The following is a 22,291-nucleotide window of genomic DNA, read 5'->3' as shown; positions in this document are numbered from 1 at the left end:
CAGATGGTTGTAGATTTTGCAAAGAGAATGGAAATGGCTGTGGTGAACACGTATTTTCAGAAGAGGGAAGAACACCGGGTGACATACAAGAGTGGAGGGAGGTGCACACAGGTGGATATCCTTAGCAGGAGATGCCACCTAAAGGAGATTGGAAAGGATGGTTGCAGGCAGTTCAGGGGAAAATTGCAACAGGCCCTTGGGGGCAGTGAGGAGCTACCTGAAGACTAGGAAACTGGCAAGAATGTGTTGGGTGTTTCGTCTGGTCAGAGGAAAGAAGACAAGGAAAGTTGGTGGTGGAATGAGGAAGTCCAGGAGAGTATTCAGAAGAAGAAGGCAGCTAAGAAAAAGTGGGATAACCAGAGAGATAAAGGAAGTAGGCAGGAGTACTGTGAGGCTAGTCGCATAGCAAAAAGAATGGTGGCACAGGCAAAGGCTCAGGCCTATGATGAGCTGTATGAGAGGCTGGACAGTAAAGAAGGAGTAAAGCACTTGTATCGTTTGGCTAAACGGAGAAATAGAGCTGGAAAGGATAGAGAGGGAAATGTACTAGTGAGTGAACAGAGAGTGTTGAGTAGATGGAAGGAATACTTTGAATAACTAATGAATGAGGAAAACGAGAGAGAGAGAGGAGGACAACGGGGGAGAGATAGTGGATCAGGAAGTGCAGAGAATTAGTAAGGTGGAAGTGAGGGCAGCTTTAAAAAGGATGAAGAATGGAAAGGCAGTTGGTCCAGATGACATGCCTGTGGAGGTATGGAGATGTTTAGGAGAGAAGCCAGTGGACTTTTTAACCAGGTTGTTTAACAAAATCCTGGAGAGTGAGAGGATGCCTGGTGAGTGAAGAAGCAGTGTACTCCCCATTTTTAAAAACAAGGGTGATGTGCAGAGCTGCAGTAACTACAGAGGTATAAAGTTGATGAGCCACACCATGAAGGTATGGGAAAGAGTTGTTGAAGCAAGGCTAAGGCAAGGGGTTCAGATCAGTGAGCAGCAGTTTGGTTTCATGTCCAGAAAGAGTACCACAGATGCAATTTTTGCATTGAGAGTGTTGGTAGAGAAGTGAAGTGAAGGTAGGGTTACATCAGGGATCAGCTTTGAGCCCCTTCTTGTTTGCAATGGTCATGGACAGGTTGACAGATGAGGTCAGGCAGGAGGCTCCATGGACCATGATGTTTGCAGATGACATTGTAATCTGTGGTGAGAGTAGAGAGCAGGTGGAAGAGAATCTGGAGAGGTGGAGGTCTGCACTGGAGAGGAGAGGAATGAAGGTCAGTAGAGACAAGACGGAATACATGTTTGTGAATGAGTGGGAGGCAGGTGGAAAGGTGAAGATGCAAGGAGTAGAGGTCGTAAATATCTTGGGTCAACCATCCAGAGCAATGGACAGTGTAGAAAAGAGGTGAAGAAGAGGGTGCAGGCAGGATGGAGTGGGTGGAGACGGATGTCAGGGCTGATGTGTGACAGAAGGATAGCAGCAAGAGTGAAAGGGAAGGTTTACAAGACAGTAGTGTGTCCTGCTATGATGTATGGTTTGGAGACTGTGGCTCTGTCTAAAAGACAGGAGGCTGAGCTGGAGGTGGCGGAGATGAAGATGCTGAGATTTTGTTTGGGAGTTACAAGGCTGGACAAGATTAGAAATGAGCAGATCAGAGGGACAGTGAAGGTGGAGCAGTTTGGAGATAAAGCCAGAGAGGCCAGGTTGAGATGGTTTGGACATGTGTTGAGGAGGAATAGTGGATATATTGTGCAAAGAATGTTGGAGATGGAGCTGCCAGGTAGAAGGAGAAGAGGTAGACCTCAGAGAAGGTTTATGGATGTAGTGAAGGTGGACATGGAGATGGTTGGTGTGAAAGTACAGGAAGCAATGGATAGGGCAAGATGGAGGCAGATGATCCGCTGTGGCGACCCCTAAAGGGAGCAGCCAAAAGAAGAAGAAGAAGAAAGAAGTTAACACCTCTTATAAGATGCTCTGATCCAGACACTAGAGGGAGACATTTTACATTACAGGTGTGGTGGCAGAGGTTTTGTTTTCTGGCAGGCATGAGTGAGGAGAGGACAAAAGGAGCCGTATAAGTGAAGACAAGGAGACTTGCTTAACTTAGGCTTTTTTGCAAGGGAATATTTATTTATTTATTTATTTATTTATCTATTTTTTACCTAAAGCTCACTTTTGGAAAACTAGACCCATTTTCAATAATGGCTTACAACATGGTTAAGACTAAACCGCTGTTATCTTTACCATAAATGTGAAATATGTTAGCAAATATAACTTGAGCTGTAATAAAGCCTTTAATTTAGAGTTGTCCCAAATTACCATACAAGTGCACTGTACATGTTCCATGTTCATAATAACATGATTTTCTTGCAGGAAGTATTGTGAGATTTCAGGAATATATCATATGTTGTGGTTTGTGAAGGAGGTGTGCCAAATGACCTAAACCTACCCTTGTCTGATTTTCTACAAATGCTGTGCTAATGATTGTACAAAATTTAGAATCAACAGTTATGCTAGATCTAAGACAGCCAGCCTCCTTTTCACCCCTCACAGTGCTTTGTTTAAAAAAAAAAAAGGCTCACTTCAGGTTACTAAGGGCAGAGAAACCAAATTATGTAACAGATTACTTCAACAAACCCAGTTCCAAAAAACCCTGGGACAACTGCAAATAAAAATGGAAAGCGTTGAGTCATAAATCCACTTTGCCCTGCTTTGGTACAAAAAACAGTCCAAAGACGTTTGATGTTGTAATGTATCAACTTCATTGTCTTCTTGTGAATATACACTCAGTCTGAAATTAATGCCTGCAATGGAACATGTCCCAAAAATGTTGGGACAGGGAAAATTTAAGACTAGGAACATTGTGAAATGTTGAATAAAACATCTTGAAGAGGTGATGTAATCATACTTGGGTTTAAAAGAAACATACAGTGTTTCTTTTAAACCCAAAATGGTATGAAAATTAACAAATAGCATAAGATTTTTGCAGACATTGTATCTAACTGTGATAAGCCTCAAATAGGAAATCAATCTGAAATCCTTTTTCTCCTACAAGCCTCAACTTGTTTTTCTACAGCCAGCCTCAGCACAGGAGCACTCTAAAGCCTTTTTCTGCTCCATTACAGTTAAACAGGCCAGTGAATCGCAAGCTGTTATCTTATGAGATAGCGGTAAAACTTGCTGAGTGTTCACTTTTGTCAGTCTCTGTACATGTCAACAGCTTGTAGAGCAGATTCTGGGTTCAGTGTCAGCTTGTGGAGGAGCACCTGTTGCCAGATGAAGTTAATATAGGTCTGTCAAACATTTTACTTGCAAAACACATCAATGTGGAGGTCTTTTGTAACGTTTACATAATGTGAACTTTGACGAATGTTTGATTTTTTCCCTGGCAGCAGCATTTTTTCCCTTATTAATCATGCAGTGCTACATATTCAGGCCTTAATTGTTACCTGTTGATGGTCTCTGGTTAAATGAACTAGACATGTACATGACAGATCTCACTTTTTTTATAAATATGTCTCAAATTGATGTGCGACTATATCTCAGACTGTTTCTCACTTACCATTGGAGAACTGCACATTTTTATTTTAGCTTAATCCATTACAGAACCTGAGCTGGAGTTTGTGTCTTGAGCCATTTGATGGCTATACCTATACTAATGTATCAGAAATTATGAGTGAAAATTTGATAGCACTTTTTTTTTACACAATATAGCACTTGTCATTTTACAACAATACTTGATGAAAAACAACAGTACTTGGTGTAATAATTTTGTAATAAAGTTATGTGCTTCCATAATTGTAGTGTGCCACAAGAATTACAGTAATACTATTACTTGTAAGTCCAACATAATTACCTCTTAAATTCTGAGTAATTATTATTATTACTGCATTGCAGCCCAAATTACTGCTATACATACCTGGTAGTCACATAAGTTACTAAATACTTTTATATCCAATATGCAATGTAATTACTACTATTAACCTATTAAATAATAGGTACCATCCTGTAAAACAGTGCTAAAAGTGCTAATGAAAACCCTCCTCAAGAACAGTGAAAACGTAATTTTTAGAATTTTACTTCCAGTTTATGTTTAATTATATTTTAATTATGAATAATTACATACAATACATAAAATAACTCTTCATAAAGTATCTCCATGTTACATAGCATTCGTTTGGATTGTCAAGCTTATCATTAATCCATTAAAACATGGAAGTGGATACCAAAACACTGGCCTTGATCTGTAAGCATAAAGTATACTGTTTAAAGAAGGACACTTTGTTATGTTCTTTGTCTTTTGTTAGTTTTTATGGTGTGCTGGTTGTCATTGGTGTCATTTGAGAGGAACTCATGTCCATTTTCCTCCAAGATCTCCTGGAGAAAAAAAAATATTGATTAACCGGTATGATTGTACTGAACTGGGATCGGTTTTTACATTACAGTTTTGAATAAGGGAAGTGCTGCCAAGCCTGCTAGGTCTAATAGGATAACAGTAGAGCTTGCTCTGTGTATACATTTGCAGACTGACAGTAATAAACACAAGAAAAGAAATATTTAGATCCCAAAAATATAGGATTAGGATTCTTCAACCTTACCTTTCTCTTGCTGTGTGCATTGGTAGAGTCTTTGTTTGCAGACATACAGAGGCCCAGAGCATTCTCAAGATCTTGAAGTATAAGTACAAAGGAGATGTCATCAAAAAGAAGAGTATAGAGATGTGAAATACAAGCAAAAGTTTGGCTACCTGTAAAAAATAATTAATAAAATAAAAAGGCTACCTGTAAGAATCTGGTCAATTTTTTCTACTGCCAAGTCTGCATCCGCTGTGGAGAAGCACATGGGCGGTTTGAACTTCAGGACGTTGCGGTGCGGACCATCGGCACTTAATAAAATCCGCTGATCTTTCAGCCTGTGGGGAAAAGCATGTTTAGTAAAATCTGAATCTTTCTGCACTGTGTACCTGGACATGCAGCCATATGCAAAATTTTGAAGGCCCTTCAAATTGCATGTTTTGTTGATTTCCTAAGTAAAACTATGCACATCCTCCACAGGGAACAAACATAAATATGTTTTCATATTAAATTGCAAATTTACTGCACAATTTCCAGTTACTTGCTGAGTTTAACATATTGTGACAACAGTGTGCATTAAAATGTGCAGATGTTTCCTCTCTGTAGATCTTATTTTCACTTAGAAAATCAACAAAACATATCATTTGCCCAGGTGGCCCAAACTTTTCTATATGATGAACTCATGTTCTTTAACTCATAAGACACTTAAAGCTTCAGGTAATATTGCTCAAAGAGGACTTTTCACCTATATATGACATCCTGAGCTTCAGCTGTTGCAGGTGTTCTTTTAATCCAGTCTTTCACCAGCTCAACCCCAACAAAAAGTCCTCGACCTCTGTAAAACACAAAAGTAAGTAATTTGACATTTGGCTGAAACAGAAAGAATTTTCACAAACATTCCAACATTCCAGAGTAAGCAGAGTGTTACTTTCCCATGACAGTAAAGCTGGATGGTTGTGTACTAAGCAGCTATAGAATGTCCAACCCAAATTAAGGCTGGTTAACTCCCACTGCAAAAATACACAATAGGAGAAGCGCTCACTAAGCAGTTGTAAGAACAGTATTATAATGGGACCTGATGTCTCCTATTAAGGGATGTCTCTCTTTCAGCTTCTTCAGTAGCTCAGTGAGGTATCCTCCTACTCGTAGGGCATTTCCTTGGAGATCTTCCTTCTCAATCACATCCAACACAGCTAGGCCAATAGCACATGATACAGGATTCCCACCAAACTAGAGATACATGCAGAGACCGTGTTCAGTCAAGCTAACATGGTTGAAATGTGTAGAGAAGAAACCTGTGATTATTCATTTTCATATGACATACTGCTCTACTTATAATTGCATGCTACTACAAAGCTTTCAGCCTTTGGACGCAGTAGTAATCAGTCGCAATACAAAAGCAAGTTGCAGTTTATATATAAATGATCTCTAGTTCATTAAATCAAGGACATTCTGTTGAAAGCTTCAATCAATATTATTTTTGTATTTGTCAGCAGAGTAGGACATTTTGACTTGAATTTTATGAAAAGTTATGGCTGTGCATATTGTCTTGATTTTCAGAAGGAAAACACTTTCTTGTTTTCTTTCTACTTTATTTAGTCCATTAATTATGTCAGTATTACTGTAGAGGAGAAAACTAACTGCCAGTTCTTTTAGATCAGCTAACAGGCCATGTTGGTTAGCACTGCACTGTGTAATAGGGGGAGAGGGAGGGCCATCCCACCCACTCAGAGTCAGCGAGGCCAATTATGATGTCTTAGACTCGTGGCCACAGATGCCAGTGGAATCACTAATGATCAAACTCATGATCTCTTAACATTAGAGCCAATGCTTACACATTTGCGTCGCTCAGGAGCCCCTAAGAAAGAGACTTAAAGACTTAAGCCTGTAAATTGCATGTAAATGTAACACATTGCATGACTTACTGCATATTTAAATATAAAATTACATAATTATGTTTGAAATGAGAGTAATTTATAAGTATTACTCATTAAAGTGTAGATGCTTTTTCTCACTGTGTTAAAATAATCCATTCCAGATGACATGAAGCTTTCCGCCACTTCTCTGGTGGTTACCACACAGGACATTGGATGTCCATTCCCAATGGGTTTGCCCATTGTGACAATGTCAGGAATGAAGTCTTCCCCTTGCAGCTGGAAGGCCCAGAAATGGGTGCCAACTCGTCCAAAACCAACCTGCACCTCATCAGCTATGAAGATACCACCAGCCTTTCTTACATGCCTATAGAAAGGAAGTTGTGGTAAACAATATGTACAGATATGGACAAGTGCTTTTTTCCATAAGAGGTATAGAAAAACAAAAACTAGCAAACATTCTCATTTAAATGTACATGACATTCATGTGCTCTAGGTACATGGAAGTAAACATGCACACAAATGTCACAATGCAAAGAGAGCCTTGGTAACTTTAAACCATCATTCAACTTTTGCTGCAAAGCAATTACCACATTACCAGTTATCCATAGTGGTTGGCCTTATAGATCCATAGGTTATTCTACAAAGGTGTGTATATCAAATGCTATGGCATGAAGCCTCAACATAACTAGCAAATAAAAAGTGAAAGAATTGTTAACAAAAGGTAACATAATATATAGTGTGATTCCTTCTCCTGTGTATCCTTATTCCCATGGCTCATTAGGTGAGAGAACTGTTTAGGTTGTCAAAAGATGCTTTACATGCTCTGCCCACAAAATGCATTTTTTTGTACAGCAACTGTTATGAGATTTACAAAACACTGGCAAACATGCCATTCAACCTTATGAGAAATTGCACACCACTTTTTGTCAAAATATCTGGATGTAGAGTAAATTATTCATATAAAATGTTGATTCTCTGCATGTATGAAAGGTCACACTGTTAGGACAGATCAGGTTTGCCTTTATCCATAACTGATATAACATTAGCCTGTTCTGATTCTGTTGCATTTAATTTGTCACTGGCTCTTCCAACCTGCGTGGATTTGATTAGCTAACAACACAATCCAGCTTACTAGCGTAGCGTTTAAGCTGGACACATAACATTATTTAGGTCTGACCTCTCAACAATAGCAAAGGAAGAATGCATTGTTAAATACTTCAGTTAAGCACAATGCAATTGGTACATACTGTGCCACTTTCTGGAAGTAGCCCACCGGGGGAATCACCTGCCCTCCGCAACTCTGCAGTGACTCGGCAATAAAAGCAGCAATCTACACAAGAGAAGGTTGCGTGAGATCCCCATACCCTAGCTGTGTAGGACTCTGTGGGGCCCATCTGTGACGATGCTCTTATTAAGAGCCATCTGGCTGAACAGAACAGCTAGGAAGGACAATAAATAGTCTTTAGAAAAGAAGATGGAGAACGTGTATGCAGAAGACAGAGAAAAAAGGCATAAGAAAATCAGGGTACAGGAAATAAGGCCCAAATGCAATTCTCTTCATCCATGAACTCCACAGTCAAATTCAACTTCCTCGCATCATGAGAAGACAGGATTTCTGAAATGCCAGTGTAAACTGACCATTCATTTTCATGCAACACAGAATGTAGAACCATTTGGAAAATCCAGAAATGTACTGTAAATCAGTGAGAGCTTTGTACAACCTGGGAAAAAGGAAAAATGAAACAGATGGAGAAAAGGAGCGATTGAAAATGAAATTAATTTTATGAATAGGAGCTAGGAAGTGGTCACAGGAAGCCACTGAGATGAAGCACCTTGCAAAGCACACTCTTATAAAAAAAAGTCCCACAATATATTTGGTCACATCTACTCACAGAACAGTTTTCCCTAATTTCAGCCTACAATTATACTCAGATTAGAATAGCAGTGAAGATATCAGACTACTAAATAACATGGCAAATAACATGCTGACCATAAAAAATCAAAAGACTAATTTCAAATTTACAAGATTTTCCACTTACTCAAAAAGGAGGCGGTTGGTTAAGACATATTTGGTATCTAAGTTTTGGTTCTTTAATGTAGAACAGGAGCTGCTAGGCTAACCAAAACTGTTTCTACAAATACATGTTAAAGTCTTTATATACTCATTTAAAATGACCTCAATAAGCTATGTAACCTTGTGAAAAAAAACCGGGCTGGTAAACTGGAGACTGGTACTATATAGGAGTGTGCTGTAAAATGTAAAAAGGCTCTTTTACTATAAGACAGTTGAAAGTTCATTGGGAATAATGATAACTAGAAAAATGAAGTACTGTGTTATATTTTGTAAAAACAGAACAAAAAATCTATTGATATTCATACCGTGTTATAAACCACATCAACTTGTCTGCAGAACCTGGGTTGAGTGGGTTGAGAGAAGTTTTGGGCATGTATTTGTGGAAACACATAGAGACTATTGGGAGACTACTGACATCCAGTGTTTCTTAGCAACTTTAGCTTTGTAGCTCTAGTTCAAAAGTAAATTAGTACAATTTAAAATCAAACATATCTTGGCTAATTAACTATCCAAGATATATTTGGTTCTAAATAATGTAAATTTGATTGTTTACTGAACTATTCCTTTAAAAGCAGCCCATTTTTGCCTAGATTCAGCTTTGCATGCTCTCAAGCACAATCAGCTTCAAAAAGAAGTTTATATATATATATATATATATATATATATATATATATATATATATATATATGTGTGTGTGTGTGTGTGTTTTATATATATATATGTGTGTGTGTGTGTGTGTGTGTGTGTGTGTGTGTGTGTGTGTGTGCTCAGACTTTGTTGCCTGCTGAAAGTAGAACATATTAATTTAAAAATTTCAGTTTAGAAATACATCCATAGACAGGTAAGAACTGAACAGTTTGTATTTGTTTAGGTATCAACTGCTCAAGCATTTATGCAAAAGCCAGTAGATTTCAATATTGGTAAGATATGTACTTAATCATGTGGTTCCAGACTTTTGACTGATAGAATATATTTAGAGATGCCTATTCTGTATTACTGTTTTCTGTATTACTGTATTAATGGTTTGTTTATGATCATTTTCCAAGTCAAATTTCAAAGATGCTTGTTGAACATACCTTACATCCTTTTGCATGAGCTTTCTCAATGATGTCTTTAACGTCATCTGCATAGGCAGTAGCAGGATCTGGATGATCTTCCCTGTATTTTCCTCTGTAGATATCTGGACTTGGAGCCTGAGAATCACATATTATTTTAAATGTGATAGTCAGTTCAGAGATTTCTAAACGCCCAATTCTGAAAACATCCTCATGTTAAGAACATCTAATTATTGGAAAACGTAAAATGCTGTAGCTCTTTATGGAAAGCAGGCCTTGGAAAACTAAATCGTTGTTTGAGCTTTTACCCATTTAACCATGTTACCCATGTCCATTCAATCAAATAGAGTCAGCATATATGCTAGTTCAACATAGTTATATAGCATTTATATATTTAATATATCAATATATTTTCAGTCAAACCACCCACTTTTACATTTTTTTCAGTGCTGAGACATCTTGGACACAGGGAGGAACATGGTGTTCACTTGATCACCCAAGTAAAGAAACTAGGGATTGTATAGGCCATGCAATATTCAGATAGTGAGCAGTGGAGCAAGATGAACCTGAGACCAACCGTCTGGCAACTCCAGCACGCACATTTAAGACTAACCTAACTGCTGTTTGTGGTTTAGCCCTCCAGAAAAAAACAGTAATTATCATGATCACACTGTAAACCTGCTGCAGATGCACTAAAATACTAAAAGTTACGGATGAAATTAAAAGGCTGTAACTAGCATGGCTTGGAGCATTGGGCATGAGTGTACAGTCAGTCTCAATTAAAAATTAATTCTGGTAACATACACGGATTTGGCTTGTTAAGTTGAAACAATGCTCGATGTCAGTAACTAGACAGAACTGCTGGTTCCCATGATGACATATTACTAAACAATACTTTCGCAAAAAAGAGAGAAATGGGGGAGAGGGAGAGAGAGAGAGAGAGAGAGGTGGAGAGATGAATGAAAAAGAGGGAGAGAGAGAGAATAAGAAGAGAGAAAGGACAGAGAAGGAGGAGAGAAACAGGGAAAGAGAGGCAGAATAATTAAAGGTGAGTAGGTCAGTGAGTCAGTGAATGGGTGTGGGTGTTATTCAGTACTCACCACATGCACGTGCTGACTGTGCTCAGGCTGTGCCAGCTGGTGAAACTTGTAGGGGCTGATATTGATTAGTGATGACACATGGCCGTGATAGGCACTGCAGGAAGAGCACAATGGACATTGTCAAGCACTGAATGCCCAACTTGTAAATAAACAAAGGAACAAACAGTTATTATGTGAGGCATGTGAGAGATTAGAAGTCAGAGGGGGCTTGGGCAGTTTCATGCTGTGACTGTCCATCATTCTGTTCCATTTAAGGGTGAGTTTGCATAATCTTATTTGTTTCAATCAAAGCAGCTCATGAGCACATAATCACACCTGCAAGTCAAGAAGACTATCATCTTTTTTAAAGCCATAAATGAATCATAAATTAGTTTTTACTTTTGTTGCATTTAAATTATGCAGCAAAGTATGGTGATAATTATGTAAAATTGGGGGATTTGGAGACCTCTCTGGTGGAAATGTGTAATTGCATGCAATATACAAAAGAACATTTTCTGACATTGGTTGTGCTTCAGAACCCCACAAGCGGATAAAGCTGACTTTTGTGAATGTGTTGAGTGTTCAAAGAGAACTTAGTCAAATGTCTTCCAAGGATGTAAGTGGATCTACTATTGTCACCGTATCTTCATCAGTATAATGTTGATTTTACATTTGAGACGTTTGAGTCAAACCTTCTTTTTGAACCTGTGCGTGAGGCATTAATATGTAAAGGCATATGACGTGGTCTGAAAAACTTGGTGCGTCTGCCTTATAAATGATTAATTCAGTCTTTACAGGGTGACTCAAAGTGGCACAAGCAGACCATATTTTAGTGTGTTCTTGTTCTCCTTACTCAGTAAAGGTGGCTATGACCAAGACAGATCCCTACATCCTTAATAGTATTGCACTATATGCAGATGAGCCATTTAATTTGCTAAAAAAGCAGTAAAAACACATAATAAAAAAAAGAATTCTGACACATTCTTATCTTCAGCCTGCATCAGTGTTCACCACTTGCATAAAAAAACAACATAAATTGCTTGAGCAAGGCTAATGTTACCTTCTCATTTGTAGGCATACACGTGGACATACTATTTAAAAGTGGAGGAGATGAAAAAAAGCTAGACAAGGGTAAACATTTAATTGTTGGGTAATGACTACAGTCATCTGCAGTTTCCAGTTAGTTGTTTATATGTATGGATAATGGTCTTTGTTTTTAACTGTACAGACCTGCAATTTTATATATTAATTTACTTTTTGGCATTATTTCCAGTTTTCTCCCATTTGGTTCAGTTCTTTTTATATAGTGCTTCCCCAGAATGTCAAGAAAGTCTGAAGAATTTAATTTTCAATGGCTTGTATCTAAAATTCTGCCGTCCTTTGCTTAGTAACAAGAGATTAGTCATAAAAGTTGGTATACATTCAGCTGATGCAGTGACCTACAGTGTTCACTAGAAATTATGACTGCATTTTGGGAGATTTTATTGCCCTCAGAATCACTCAGGAATTCAATTTTATAATATGCAAAAAAAATAGCTATAGCTTTATTTAATACTGCCTTAAACATACACACAGCCCCTGTTTTACAGCCATAATTTTCAACACAATATGTGAATTAGTGAGAAGTAATGTCTATAAAATACAGCCTGCTTTCATTATCGCCAGTGACTTCCATGAGTTTAACTCTGTTTGACCTTCCAAAGTGGTTATTGGACATAATACTGCACACTATCATTTCATATCACATAGTATGATTAAAAGTCTGATTGACTTTGTCTGTACTCAGCAGCAGACACAAGACACTAGGCAGAGTTAATGTGTAAGCTGATAGCTCAGCACTTCTATGAACCTGGTTACTCTTTAGGCATACGTGTAGAGAGAAAACAGACAGAGACGCAGTGTGGTATTGACTTACTTATCCAGTGTGATGATGTCTTTGTGACCAGTGTACTGCCAAGCCAATCTCAAGGCCAGATCATTGGCCTCAGAGCTAAAAGTCAAAGAGTAAGAATTAGGTTTAGCTACTAAGTCATCAGGAAACAGGTTTTTACTTGTCTTTCAGTCACACCTGAATAACTGTTTCCTTTCAACAGAGTAACATTAGTTCAGCTGGACTTAGTTCAGCCTGAACTGATCTTTCACTTAAATTCAAGAGATGCACCTGTAAGTTCTTCAAAAGAAGATTTTTATAGAGAAACAAAGTCATGGTCCAGTGCCAGATCTTTTAAAGCAGCCAATGGATAGTCAGGCATATTCATCACAACCAGAGTGAAGAAAGAAGAGAAAAAGAAGAGAGTTCTTCTTTTTCTATATTACCTACTTTTAGATGTTGTGCATTTGTGCTATAACTCTATTACTAGCTTACTTAATCTACATCATAGCCCTTGCTTTAGCAGACCAGCATTTCACAGATAAGAAGTGTGCAATATGGTAAAATATAAAATCACAATATTTAAAGTCATTTCCACAGTAAACAATATGTAATGCAATATTTAGTTTTCCTGTGGTTTGATATGTTGGAATAGACAAAAGGAATCATGATGATGATGATGATCATCATCATCACCATCATCGTGAACCACTTACACCGCGCTCCAAATTGTTATGCAAATTATATTTTTCCCTGATTTTCCTAAATGGTCGATGCAAATAAAAGTCATCACAGAGTATAAATTGAATTTTATTGAACAAACCTCCCAATGATAACAGTATATTCTTCAAAAATAAAAAAAAAAAAACTCAAAATGCACTGTTCCAAATTATTATACACAGCAGAGTTTCAAAACATTTTATAGGTTGTAAAGAACTGAAAATGGTCATTTGTTGAATTTGCAGCATTAGGAGGTCACATTCACTGAAATCAAAAGCTATTTCAATCAAAAACATCCTAACAGGCCAAGGTACATGTTAACATAGGAACCCTTCTTTGATATCACCTTCACAATTCTTGCATCCATTGAACTTGTGAGTTTTTGGAGAGTTTCTGCTTGAATTTCTTTGCATGATGTCAGAATAGCCTCCCAGAGCTGCTGTTTTTATGTGAACTGCCTCCCACCCTCATAGATCGATTTTGCTTGATGACACTCCAAAGGTTCTCTATAGGGTTGAGGTCAGGGCACGACACTCATCAGTAAACAAGACTGTTTGGAAATTAGTCTTCATGTATGTCTGGGCCCACTGCAACCGTTTCTGCTTGTGAGCACTGGTTAGGGGTGGCCGAATAATAGGTTTATGCACCACAGCAAGCCATTGAAGGATCCTACACCTTGAGGTTCGCGGGACTCCAGAGGCACCAGCAGCTTCAAATACCTGTTTGTAATGGCATTTTAGCAGCTGCTCTCTTAATCCAATGAACTTGCCTGGCAGAAACCTTTCTCATTCTGCCTTTATCTGCACAAACCCATCTGTGCTGTGAATCAGCCACAAATCTCTTCACAGTGCGATGATCACGCTTAAGTTTTCGTGAAATATCTAATGTTTTCATACCTTGTCCAAGGCATTGCACTATTTGGCATTTTTTGGCAGCAGAGAGATCCTTTTTCTTTCCCATGTTGCTCGAAACCTGTGGCCTGCTAAATAAAGTGGAACATCCTTAAGTAGTTTTCCTTTAATTGGGCTCACCTAGCAAACTTATCACAGGTGTCTGAGATTGATTTCATTGATCCAAAGAGCCCTGAGACACAATACCATCCATGAGTTTAATTGAGAAACAAAAAAATTCATCTTTATGACACTTCAATCCAATGTGCATAATAATTTGGAACGTGGTGTAGTCCAGATAGGGTCACGGTAGCAGTTAGGAGAGCAGAGAATCCCAGACAACCCTGTCCCCCGCAACTTCCTCCAACTCATTCCCGGGAACCCTAAGCCGCTTCCAGGCCAACTTGAAGATATAATCCCTCCAGCGGGTCCTAGGACCACCCCAGTGTATTGTCCTGGTAGGCCGTGCCTGGTACACCCCCACCGGGAGGCGTCGGCATCCAGGCTACATCCAAATTAGATGCCCAAACCACCTCAGCTGGCTTCTCTCAGGGGGGTAGTGGCTCTACTTCAAGCTCCTCCTGGATCGAGGTCCTCACCCTATCAAAAAGAGTATAGCCTACAACCCTGTAAAGAAAGCTCATTTGTGCCACTTGTATTTGCGATCTCGGGCGGCACGGTGGCGTAGTGGGTAGCGCAATCGCCTCACAGCAAGGAGGGCCTGGGTTCGAATCCCCGACCAGGCGGCCAGGGTCCTCTCTGTGTGGAGTTTGCATGTTCTCTGCGTGGGTTTCCTCCGGGTTCTCCGGTTTCCTCCCACAGTCCAAAGACATGCATTCAGGCCAATTGGACATGCTAATTTGCCCCTAGGTGTGAGTGTGTGAGTGACTGTCTGTGTCTGTCTGTCTGCCCTGCGATGGACTGGCGACAGGTCCAGTATCCTGCCTTCCACCCGAAGACTGCTGGGATAGGCTCCAGCATCCCCCCGCGACCCTGACGGAGAAGCGGCTTAGAAAATGGATGGATGGATGGATGGTATTCGCGATCTCATTCTTTCAGTCATTACCCACAGCTCATGACCACAGGTGAGGGTCAGGATGTAGACAGACCTGTAAACAGTATGTAGACTGACCCGGTACAGTGACAACATTACCGCTCCTCAATCTGAGTCTCCTTTCCAGCACCTTGGCATAAATTTTCCCAGGGAGGCTGAGCAGTGTGATACCACAATAGTTGGCAAAAACCCTCTAGTCCCCTTTCTTAAAAATAGGGACCATAACCCCATTCTGCTAGTCTAAGGATACTGTTCCTGAGGTCCATGCAATATTATAGAGGTGTGTCAGCCATGACAGCCCCGCAATATCCAGAGCCTTAAGCATCTCTGGATGAATCTCATCCACCCCTGGTGCCTTGACACTGAAGAGCTACCTCAGTGGCCTCCACCAGGGAAATGTAACTTGACACGCCAGAAGCCTCTGACCCTGACTCCCATGAGGGAGGCATGTCTCCCAGATTAATGAGTTCCTCAAAGTGCTCCTTCCACCAACCAACAATATCCTTATTTGAAGTCAGAATTTCTTCACCCCTGCTGAATGCAGCTTGGGTGCAGACACTCTGAATTGCCAAACAGTTGTCCAGAACGTCCTCGAGGCTGACCTTAAAAAAGACCTGAAAGTCTTTTTTATGGCTTCTCCAAACTCCTCCCACGCCCTAGATTTTGCTTCTGCCACCATTGCGGCTGCCACCTTTTTTGCCTGTCGGTATGTATCCTATGAGTCTGGAGTCCTTTGGGCCATCCAGTCCCTAAAGCTCTCGTTCTTCAGCTTGACGGCCTCCCTCACCACCAGGGGGTTCTTGGGTTACTGCCCTGACAGGCACCCACAAGCTTTTGCCCACAGCTATGCCTGGCAATTTCCACAATAGAGGTTTTGAACAGGATTCACTCAGTCCCCTACCTCCTCCGGGACCTGAAAAGCTCTCTCAGAGGTGGGAGTTAAAATCATTCCGAACAGGGGCCTCCAACAGTTGTTCCCAGCACACCCTGACTATTCACTTGGGCCTACTGGGTCTGACCATCAGTCTTCCCTGCCATCTGATCCAACTCACTACCAGATGGTGATCAGTTCACAGCACCTCTCTTTACCCGAGTGTCCAGAACATATGGTTCCCAAGTCACATGAAACAACAACAAAGTCGATCATTGACCTTTGACCCAAGGAGCACTGGTACCATGTACACTTATGAAGATCCTTGTGTTCGACGTGATGTTCATTATGGACAATCCATGCCTGGCAGATCAGGCAGGCCATTCTTGTACAGAACTGACTCTGTGTTTTCTTCTCTTCTTTTCTTTGCCGTGTTGAACAGCTGCCCATCCTGTGCGTCTGATGCTGTTGGCCCTTCTGCCCTGATTGGGTGCCACTGCTCACCAGCCATCAGCTTGACCACCGCTGTTGCTGCTGCTGCTGCTGCATAATATTAAACTAATCAGATTAGCCACTGCTTTCATTTTTTTTCCCCACTTTGTTCTATAATACTTCATAGTAACAATGTTTGCTATCCGGTGTCGACCAGAGGAAGATGGGTTCCCCTTCTGAGTCTTGGTTCCTCTCAAGGTTTCTTCCTCTTTTAGGTTTTTCCTTGCCACTGTTGCCACTGGCTTGCTCATGGGGGCTTGGACCCAGATTTTTCTTTTCTTTCTTTCTTTAATACTGATTGTTCTGTAAAGCTGCTTTGTGACAACACCTGTTGTAAAAAGCGCTATATAATAAACTTTTCTTGCTTGCTTGCTTCCCAATCACACCTCTCCAGGTCTCCCAGTCATTGCCAACATGAGCATTGAAGTCTCCCAGTAAGCCTATGGAGTCTGTAGGCAGGACCCTTTCCAGAACCCCGCCCACTTACTCCAAGAAGGCCGAATACTCCGATCTGTTGTTTGGTGCATAAGCACACACAACATTCAGAGTTTTCCTCTCTGCAATTTTAATTCGCATTGAGACGACCCTCTTGTCCACCGGGACAAACTCCAATTGCACGGCTGCCAGACACATCCCCACACCCACCCGGCACCTCTCACCCCTGAGTAGGACAGGAACCAACCCCTATCCAGGAGTTTGGTTCCAGAGATGACACTGTGGATGGAGATGAGCCCAACTATGTCTAGATGGTACCTTTCAACCTCCCGCACAAGCTACGGCTCCTTCCCCCCAGTGAGTTTACATTCCATGTACCAGTTTCTGCCGCAGGGCCCTAGGCCACCACAGCAATCTCTCACTGCCTATGCAGCACTGCACTGCTCCCCCATGCTGGACCTATATATATATATAACTTTTTATATTTTAACTTTTACAGCATTTGAAATTGCCAACTACCCTTTCCATTGTATTCATGGTGAATGGAAGAACAAAACATGCTCCAAAATTACTTTATGTCATTCTCTTGTAAAGTTGAATTTTGGAGATAATCACATCAAACCTCTCCGAATGACTCTCTGAATGTTTATATCTCAATTAATTAATTATGCAGACATTTGGAATTTCCAATGATATCCGTGATATGTTCATTGTGTGTTATCATGATGATGATAAATATTGCCATACTGTCCACCCCTGCAGATGAGAGTATTCAGAATCTGACTAACATTACCTCACTGAATCTAGTATTTATGCTTATTGTTATAGAAGTTAAAAGGAGCTAAATAGAAGGTGGCATTTCACATTTTGCATTTTATACATTAGGTTCTAGCGAATTCTACAGAACAAATCTAGTAGATCATCTTTGAAGATCTTAATCATGTCTGGAGCTGAGCCTATGCTCTTCATAATATGTCATAGAAGAACCACTGTTGATTCTCTAATAAGCTTTTTAACTGAGTGAATTTTAAAGAACTGTCGAATGAAAAGATTCTTTAGGGAACCAAAAGAGGTTCTTCTACAACAATACAACAGAGAACCTGATTTGATGTGAATTATAGGAGAGTGAAGAAGAAACTCATAACTGGATTCTGATTGAAGTCTTGCATCAGAGAGTACAGGAGCAACTGCCTGTCCTGCATGTGTTTACATTTTAGGCCATTCTACTGGGAGTTGGCTGGAAGCCATAAAGCAAGGGTGGGAGATGTGCAGGTGCTCAGTGATTGGCTGTGAGTTAATCCAGTTTGCTCTCATTGCACCATAAATCTACTTGGTAAAAATATGTCTGGTCTTTGGATCTCCCTCAGCACATGCAGATGTTCTTGTCAAGAGCTGGCATTTGAAACGTAAATGATTAGCATTTTTGTCTCCAAGGTGAGCTGAGTCTAATGCCATTGTTCTTAACTCCCTCAAATCCCAGGTGTATTACATACTATGGGTTATTATTCAGTAACTACTTGGACTTCAATGTAAACTGTCTTGAGTTATTCTTAAGTTATAGAAGTATGTAGTAAAACTTTGGACCTGCCGGTGGGTCCTGACCAATCAAGGGGTTAAACTATTTCTGTAAATGTATATACTTTGAAGCAGTGGTAATTAAAAAAAACTTGCGGGACCAAACTGCCAGTCCTATTTCGGAATATGAGCAAACAAGGTCTGTTTTTTACTCTCTTGGGAACAGCTATCTTGTTCTATGTCTTGGTCATTGATTATCAAGATGCTGAAGCATTGCATTCTCATAACATAAACATATGTGCATTCTCACACTCACATGCTGGGTAACTGAACCTACCCAGAGTTCACAAAGTAGCAGACTGAGAGTTTTTCAGGCAGGGTAGCCTGGAGGCGCTGGGCGTACTGAACAAGGTTGTCATGCAAGAAGCGTGAGTTGGTATTCAGGAGCTCCATCTGCTTGGCTCCAGCGCTTACAACTTCTGGGTGACTGTGTCCCACTAAGAGACATAAACATTAGATGTCAGAAAGCTTAATACTGAAAGAGTAGAACAAACCAGAGATAACGCCTCCACCCAGAAACATGACAATTAGGCAGCTTGAGGAATTAAACACAAAAAAAATAATTTCTTAAAAATAATAATTTTCACTTGACTAATTAGACCAACACTGACATTATTTTATGTTGATAGAATTACACTATATGGTCAAAAGTATGTGGACAACCATCCTAATTATTAAATTCAGGTGTTTCAGCCACACCCATTGCTAACAGGGGCATAGAATCAAGCACACAGCCATGTAATCTCCACTGGCAGTAGAATCGGTCACACTGAAGAGCTCAGTGACTTTGAAGGTTGCACTGTTATAGCATGCCACCACTGGATTGTAGGTCAGTAAAGGCACGTGTTCACATTTTAGACAACTATACGCTTTCAACATTGCGGCAACAGTTTGAGGAAGACCCTTTCCTGTTTCAGCATGGCTGTGCCTCAGACAGTGCACAAAGCAAGCTCCATAAAGACACGGTTTGAAGAGTCTCGTGTGGAATCCAGTGGTCTGCAATCAGCCGTGACCTTAACTCCACTGAACACCTTTGAAATGAACTGGAACATCGCTTGCAAGCCAACCCTTCTTGTCCAACATCAGTGTCTGACAATACAAATGCTCTTTTTTTGATTGAATGAGCACAAATTCCCACAGACACACACCAAAATCTTGTGGAAAGCCTTTGTAAAAGAGTGGAGGCTGGTACAGCCACAAAAATGGAGCAACTCCATAGTAATGCCGGAAGATACGCTGCATTCTTCTGAATTATTAACATTTTTCTTGTTTTTTTTATACATCATTCTTGTTTTAAAATACTGAGTGTTACAAATATGCTCATTACAAAATTAATACAAATACAAAGCTAAGTCAACTTTCCAAACCTACAGTTAAAAACAGATCTACACTACATCTGCCGAGTCATCTGTATCAGATGATGTAAACACTTTTAGACAGTGTACTGTATCACAACTTTACAGTTAAAAATAACAAGACAAGTGACAAGGTAGTCACAACTAAACTTAGTCCTTAAACAGTTAATATGTGCACATCTTCTAATCTTCTAAGCCGCTTCTCCTTCTGGGTCGTGGGGGTGCTGGAGCCTATCCAAGCTGTCATTGGGCAAAAGGCAGGATATACTATAATATGTGCAGTAGCTTGTAATGTTTAAATGCTGTAATAAATGTCAAGGCTGGGGAACAAACCTAGCCTTTGATAGAGGCTGATTTACAGCTCATGGTGTGAGAGATCGCAGCAGTCAAGACAACATGTCTGTATTTACCATGAGCGACATTGTTGATGCAGTCCAGGTATTGTTCATTTTTCTCGTTGTACATGTACTGGCCTTTAGCTCGAACAATCTTGATAGGGTCATGGCTGAAGAAGACCTTGCAGGAGGGTCTACACATGAGAGAGAGAGAGTTAGTTTCAAATCACTATTGAATACCTCAAGTTACTTTAGGAACACAAAAGTTATTAAATTATATAATAGAATATAATTACTTATGAGTTAACTGTGTAATGTTTTACCACATTTCTAATTTGAGACATGCTGGATAGTTTATCTTCATTCTCAGTGTTTTACAGCTTTGTCAGTCATTAAAGTATCATCTACAGCGAGAGATGCACGACTCAGGATTTTCCAGAGTCGACTCCAACTCTCGACTCCTATTAGTGGACTAACTCCTCCATCAACATTTCTGAGTAGCTACAGATTATGGTGATGAAAATGAAGCCACATAGTGTGTGAATGTCACATAGTGAAGTGGGAAGGGAAACAAATTAGACTTGTGTTTTAAGAAAACATGTTTTGTTTATGCTATTTAATGTATTAAATGTACATTAATACTTAATGTATTTAAGTATCAAGAACGTCTTAAAGTGTGAAATTACACAGCAAAAGATCAGATATTAAAGGTTTATATAAAAATTCATCAAAGAAATGTAGTGATTAATGTAGATGTAATATGTACGCTTTGTGTAAAAACAGCTCACTTTAGTAGAACTGAACGTTCTTTCTGATCAGATCATAGCGGTGTTAATTGGTAAAGTCTACCATCTCTAGAGGACTGTCGTGCTAACACACACTAATAAATAACAGGTGGAAATAAAGCTCACGCTGAATAATATTTCTTACCCAATGTGCTTCTTTCTCAGATAGATGGTTTTCTGTTTACTGAACACTTCCGATGCCATTTGTGCGGCTCTGAGTCTGAGGAGAGCGCAGCAGCTCTGTCTGTCCTTCTGTCACCCACTGTGTCTTCGGTGGCCGTGCAGGAGCTCTAATGGCACTCCATCTCCACCGCCAACCAGCAGGGGGCGCTCCCACTACTAGTGCGGAGGGAGGGCTGAGCGCCAGACCAGCGCAGAGTTCGCTGAACTTGAAAACCCGAGTTGAAGGTGTTATTTGTGTTTGCAGCTTCTGGACCAATACCTTACTGTGATACCAGCAATGGCCATCAAAAGGCATTTCTCTCTCTTTCTCTCTCTCTCTCTCTCTCTCTCTCACTCTTTCTCACACTCTCTCTCTCTCTCTCTCTCTCTCTCTCTCACTCTTTCTCACACTCTCTCTCTCTCTCTCACTCTCTCTCTCTCTGTCTCTCACACTCACTCTCTTTCTCTCTCTCTGTCTCTCACACTCACTCTCTCTCTCACTCTTTCTCACACTCACTCTCTCTCTCACTCTCTCTTTCTCTCTCTTTCTCTCACTCTCTTTCTCACTCACTCTCTCTCTCTTTCTCACACACTCTCTCTCTTTCTCTCTCTTTCTCACACTCACTCTCTCTCTCTCTCTCTCTCTCTTTCTCACACTCTCTCTCTCTCTTTCTCTCTCTTTCTCTCACTCTCTCTTTCTCTCACTCTCTCTTTCTCACACTCACTCTCTCTCTCTCTCTCTCTCTCTCTCTCTCTCTCTCTCTCTCTCTCTCTCTCTCTCTATACCAGCAGGTATAGAGAGATATACATTGATCTTTTATGTGATTATTTAGGTTCGTTACCTGTGAGTTATCTGTGTAATGTTTTCCCACAATTCAAATTTGGGGCATTCTGAATAGTAAGTTTGTCTTCATTCTCAGTGTTTTAGGTCTGTCATTAGGGATCGTCTACAGCTCTGTCCATCAGTCTGGACACGTCACACTTTTCTTCTGTTACACACTGAACTGCGGGTGAGTGAAAACCACGGCCATTTGGTCACAAATGAATAAATAGAGAAAGGCTTGAGTTTTAGAGCCGCTGCTGGGTTACTGTC

The 22,291-nt window shown here is 40.2% G+C and overlaps 1 protein-coding gene across 2 annotated transcripts; it reads right to left on the bottom strand.

Moving 5' to 3' along the window:
* Nucleotides 1–3,752: 3,752 nt before the first annotated feature.
* On the bottom strand, nucleotides 3,753–21,320 carry etnppl (ethanolamine-phosphate phospho-lyase). 2 transcript variants are annotated; one of them, XM_017712571.2, is made up of 13 exons: nucleotides 21,182–21,320; nucleotides 20,327–20,445; nucleotides 18,839–18,998; nucleotides 12,570–12,644; nucleotides 10,676–10,769; nucleotides 9,597–9,713; nucleotides 7,694–7,776; nucleotides 6,585–6,810; nucleotides 5,645–5,799; nucleotides 5,315–5,404; nucleotides 4,777–4,907; nucleotides 4,594–4,664; nucleotides 3,753–4,369 (listed from the first exon to the last, which is right to left on the bottom strand). In XM_017712571.2, the coding sequence occupies exons 1-13, from the start codon at nucleotides 21,238–21,240 to the stop codon at nucleotides 4,280–4,282; spliced, it is 1,470 nt and encodes a 489-aa protein (XP_017568060.1). In that variant the 5' UTR covers nucleotides 21,241–21,320; the 3' UTR covers nucleotides 3,753–4,279. The 2 variants fall into 2 exon arrangements, with proteins under 2 accessions (XP_017568060.1, XP_017568059.1); XM_017712570.2 differs by having other exon boundaries at nucleotides 4,061–4,372.
* Nucleotides 21,321–22,291: the final 971 nt, after the last annotated feature.

This window comes from Pygocentrus nattereri, chromosome 2, assembly GCF_015220715.1.
Source record: "Pygocentrus nattereri isolate fPygNat1 chromosome 2, fPygNat1.pri, whole genome shotgun sequence".
In the NCBI taxonomy this organism is placed as follows: Eukaryota; Metazoa; Chordata; class Actinopteri; order Characiformes; family Serrasalmidae; genus Pygocentrus; species Pygocentrus nattereri.
This window is presented reverse-complemented; position numbering and strand designations above follow the sequence as displayed.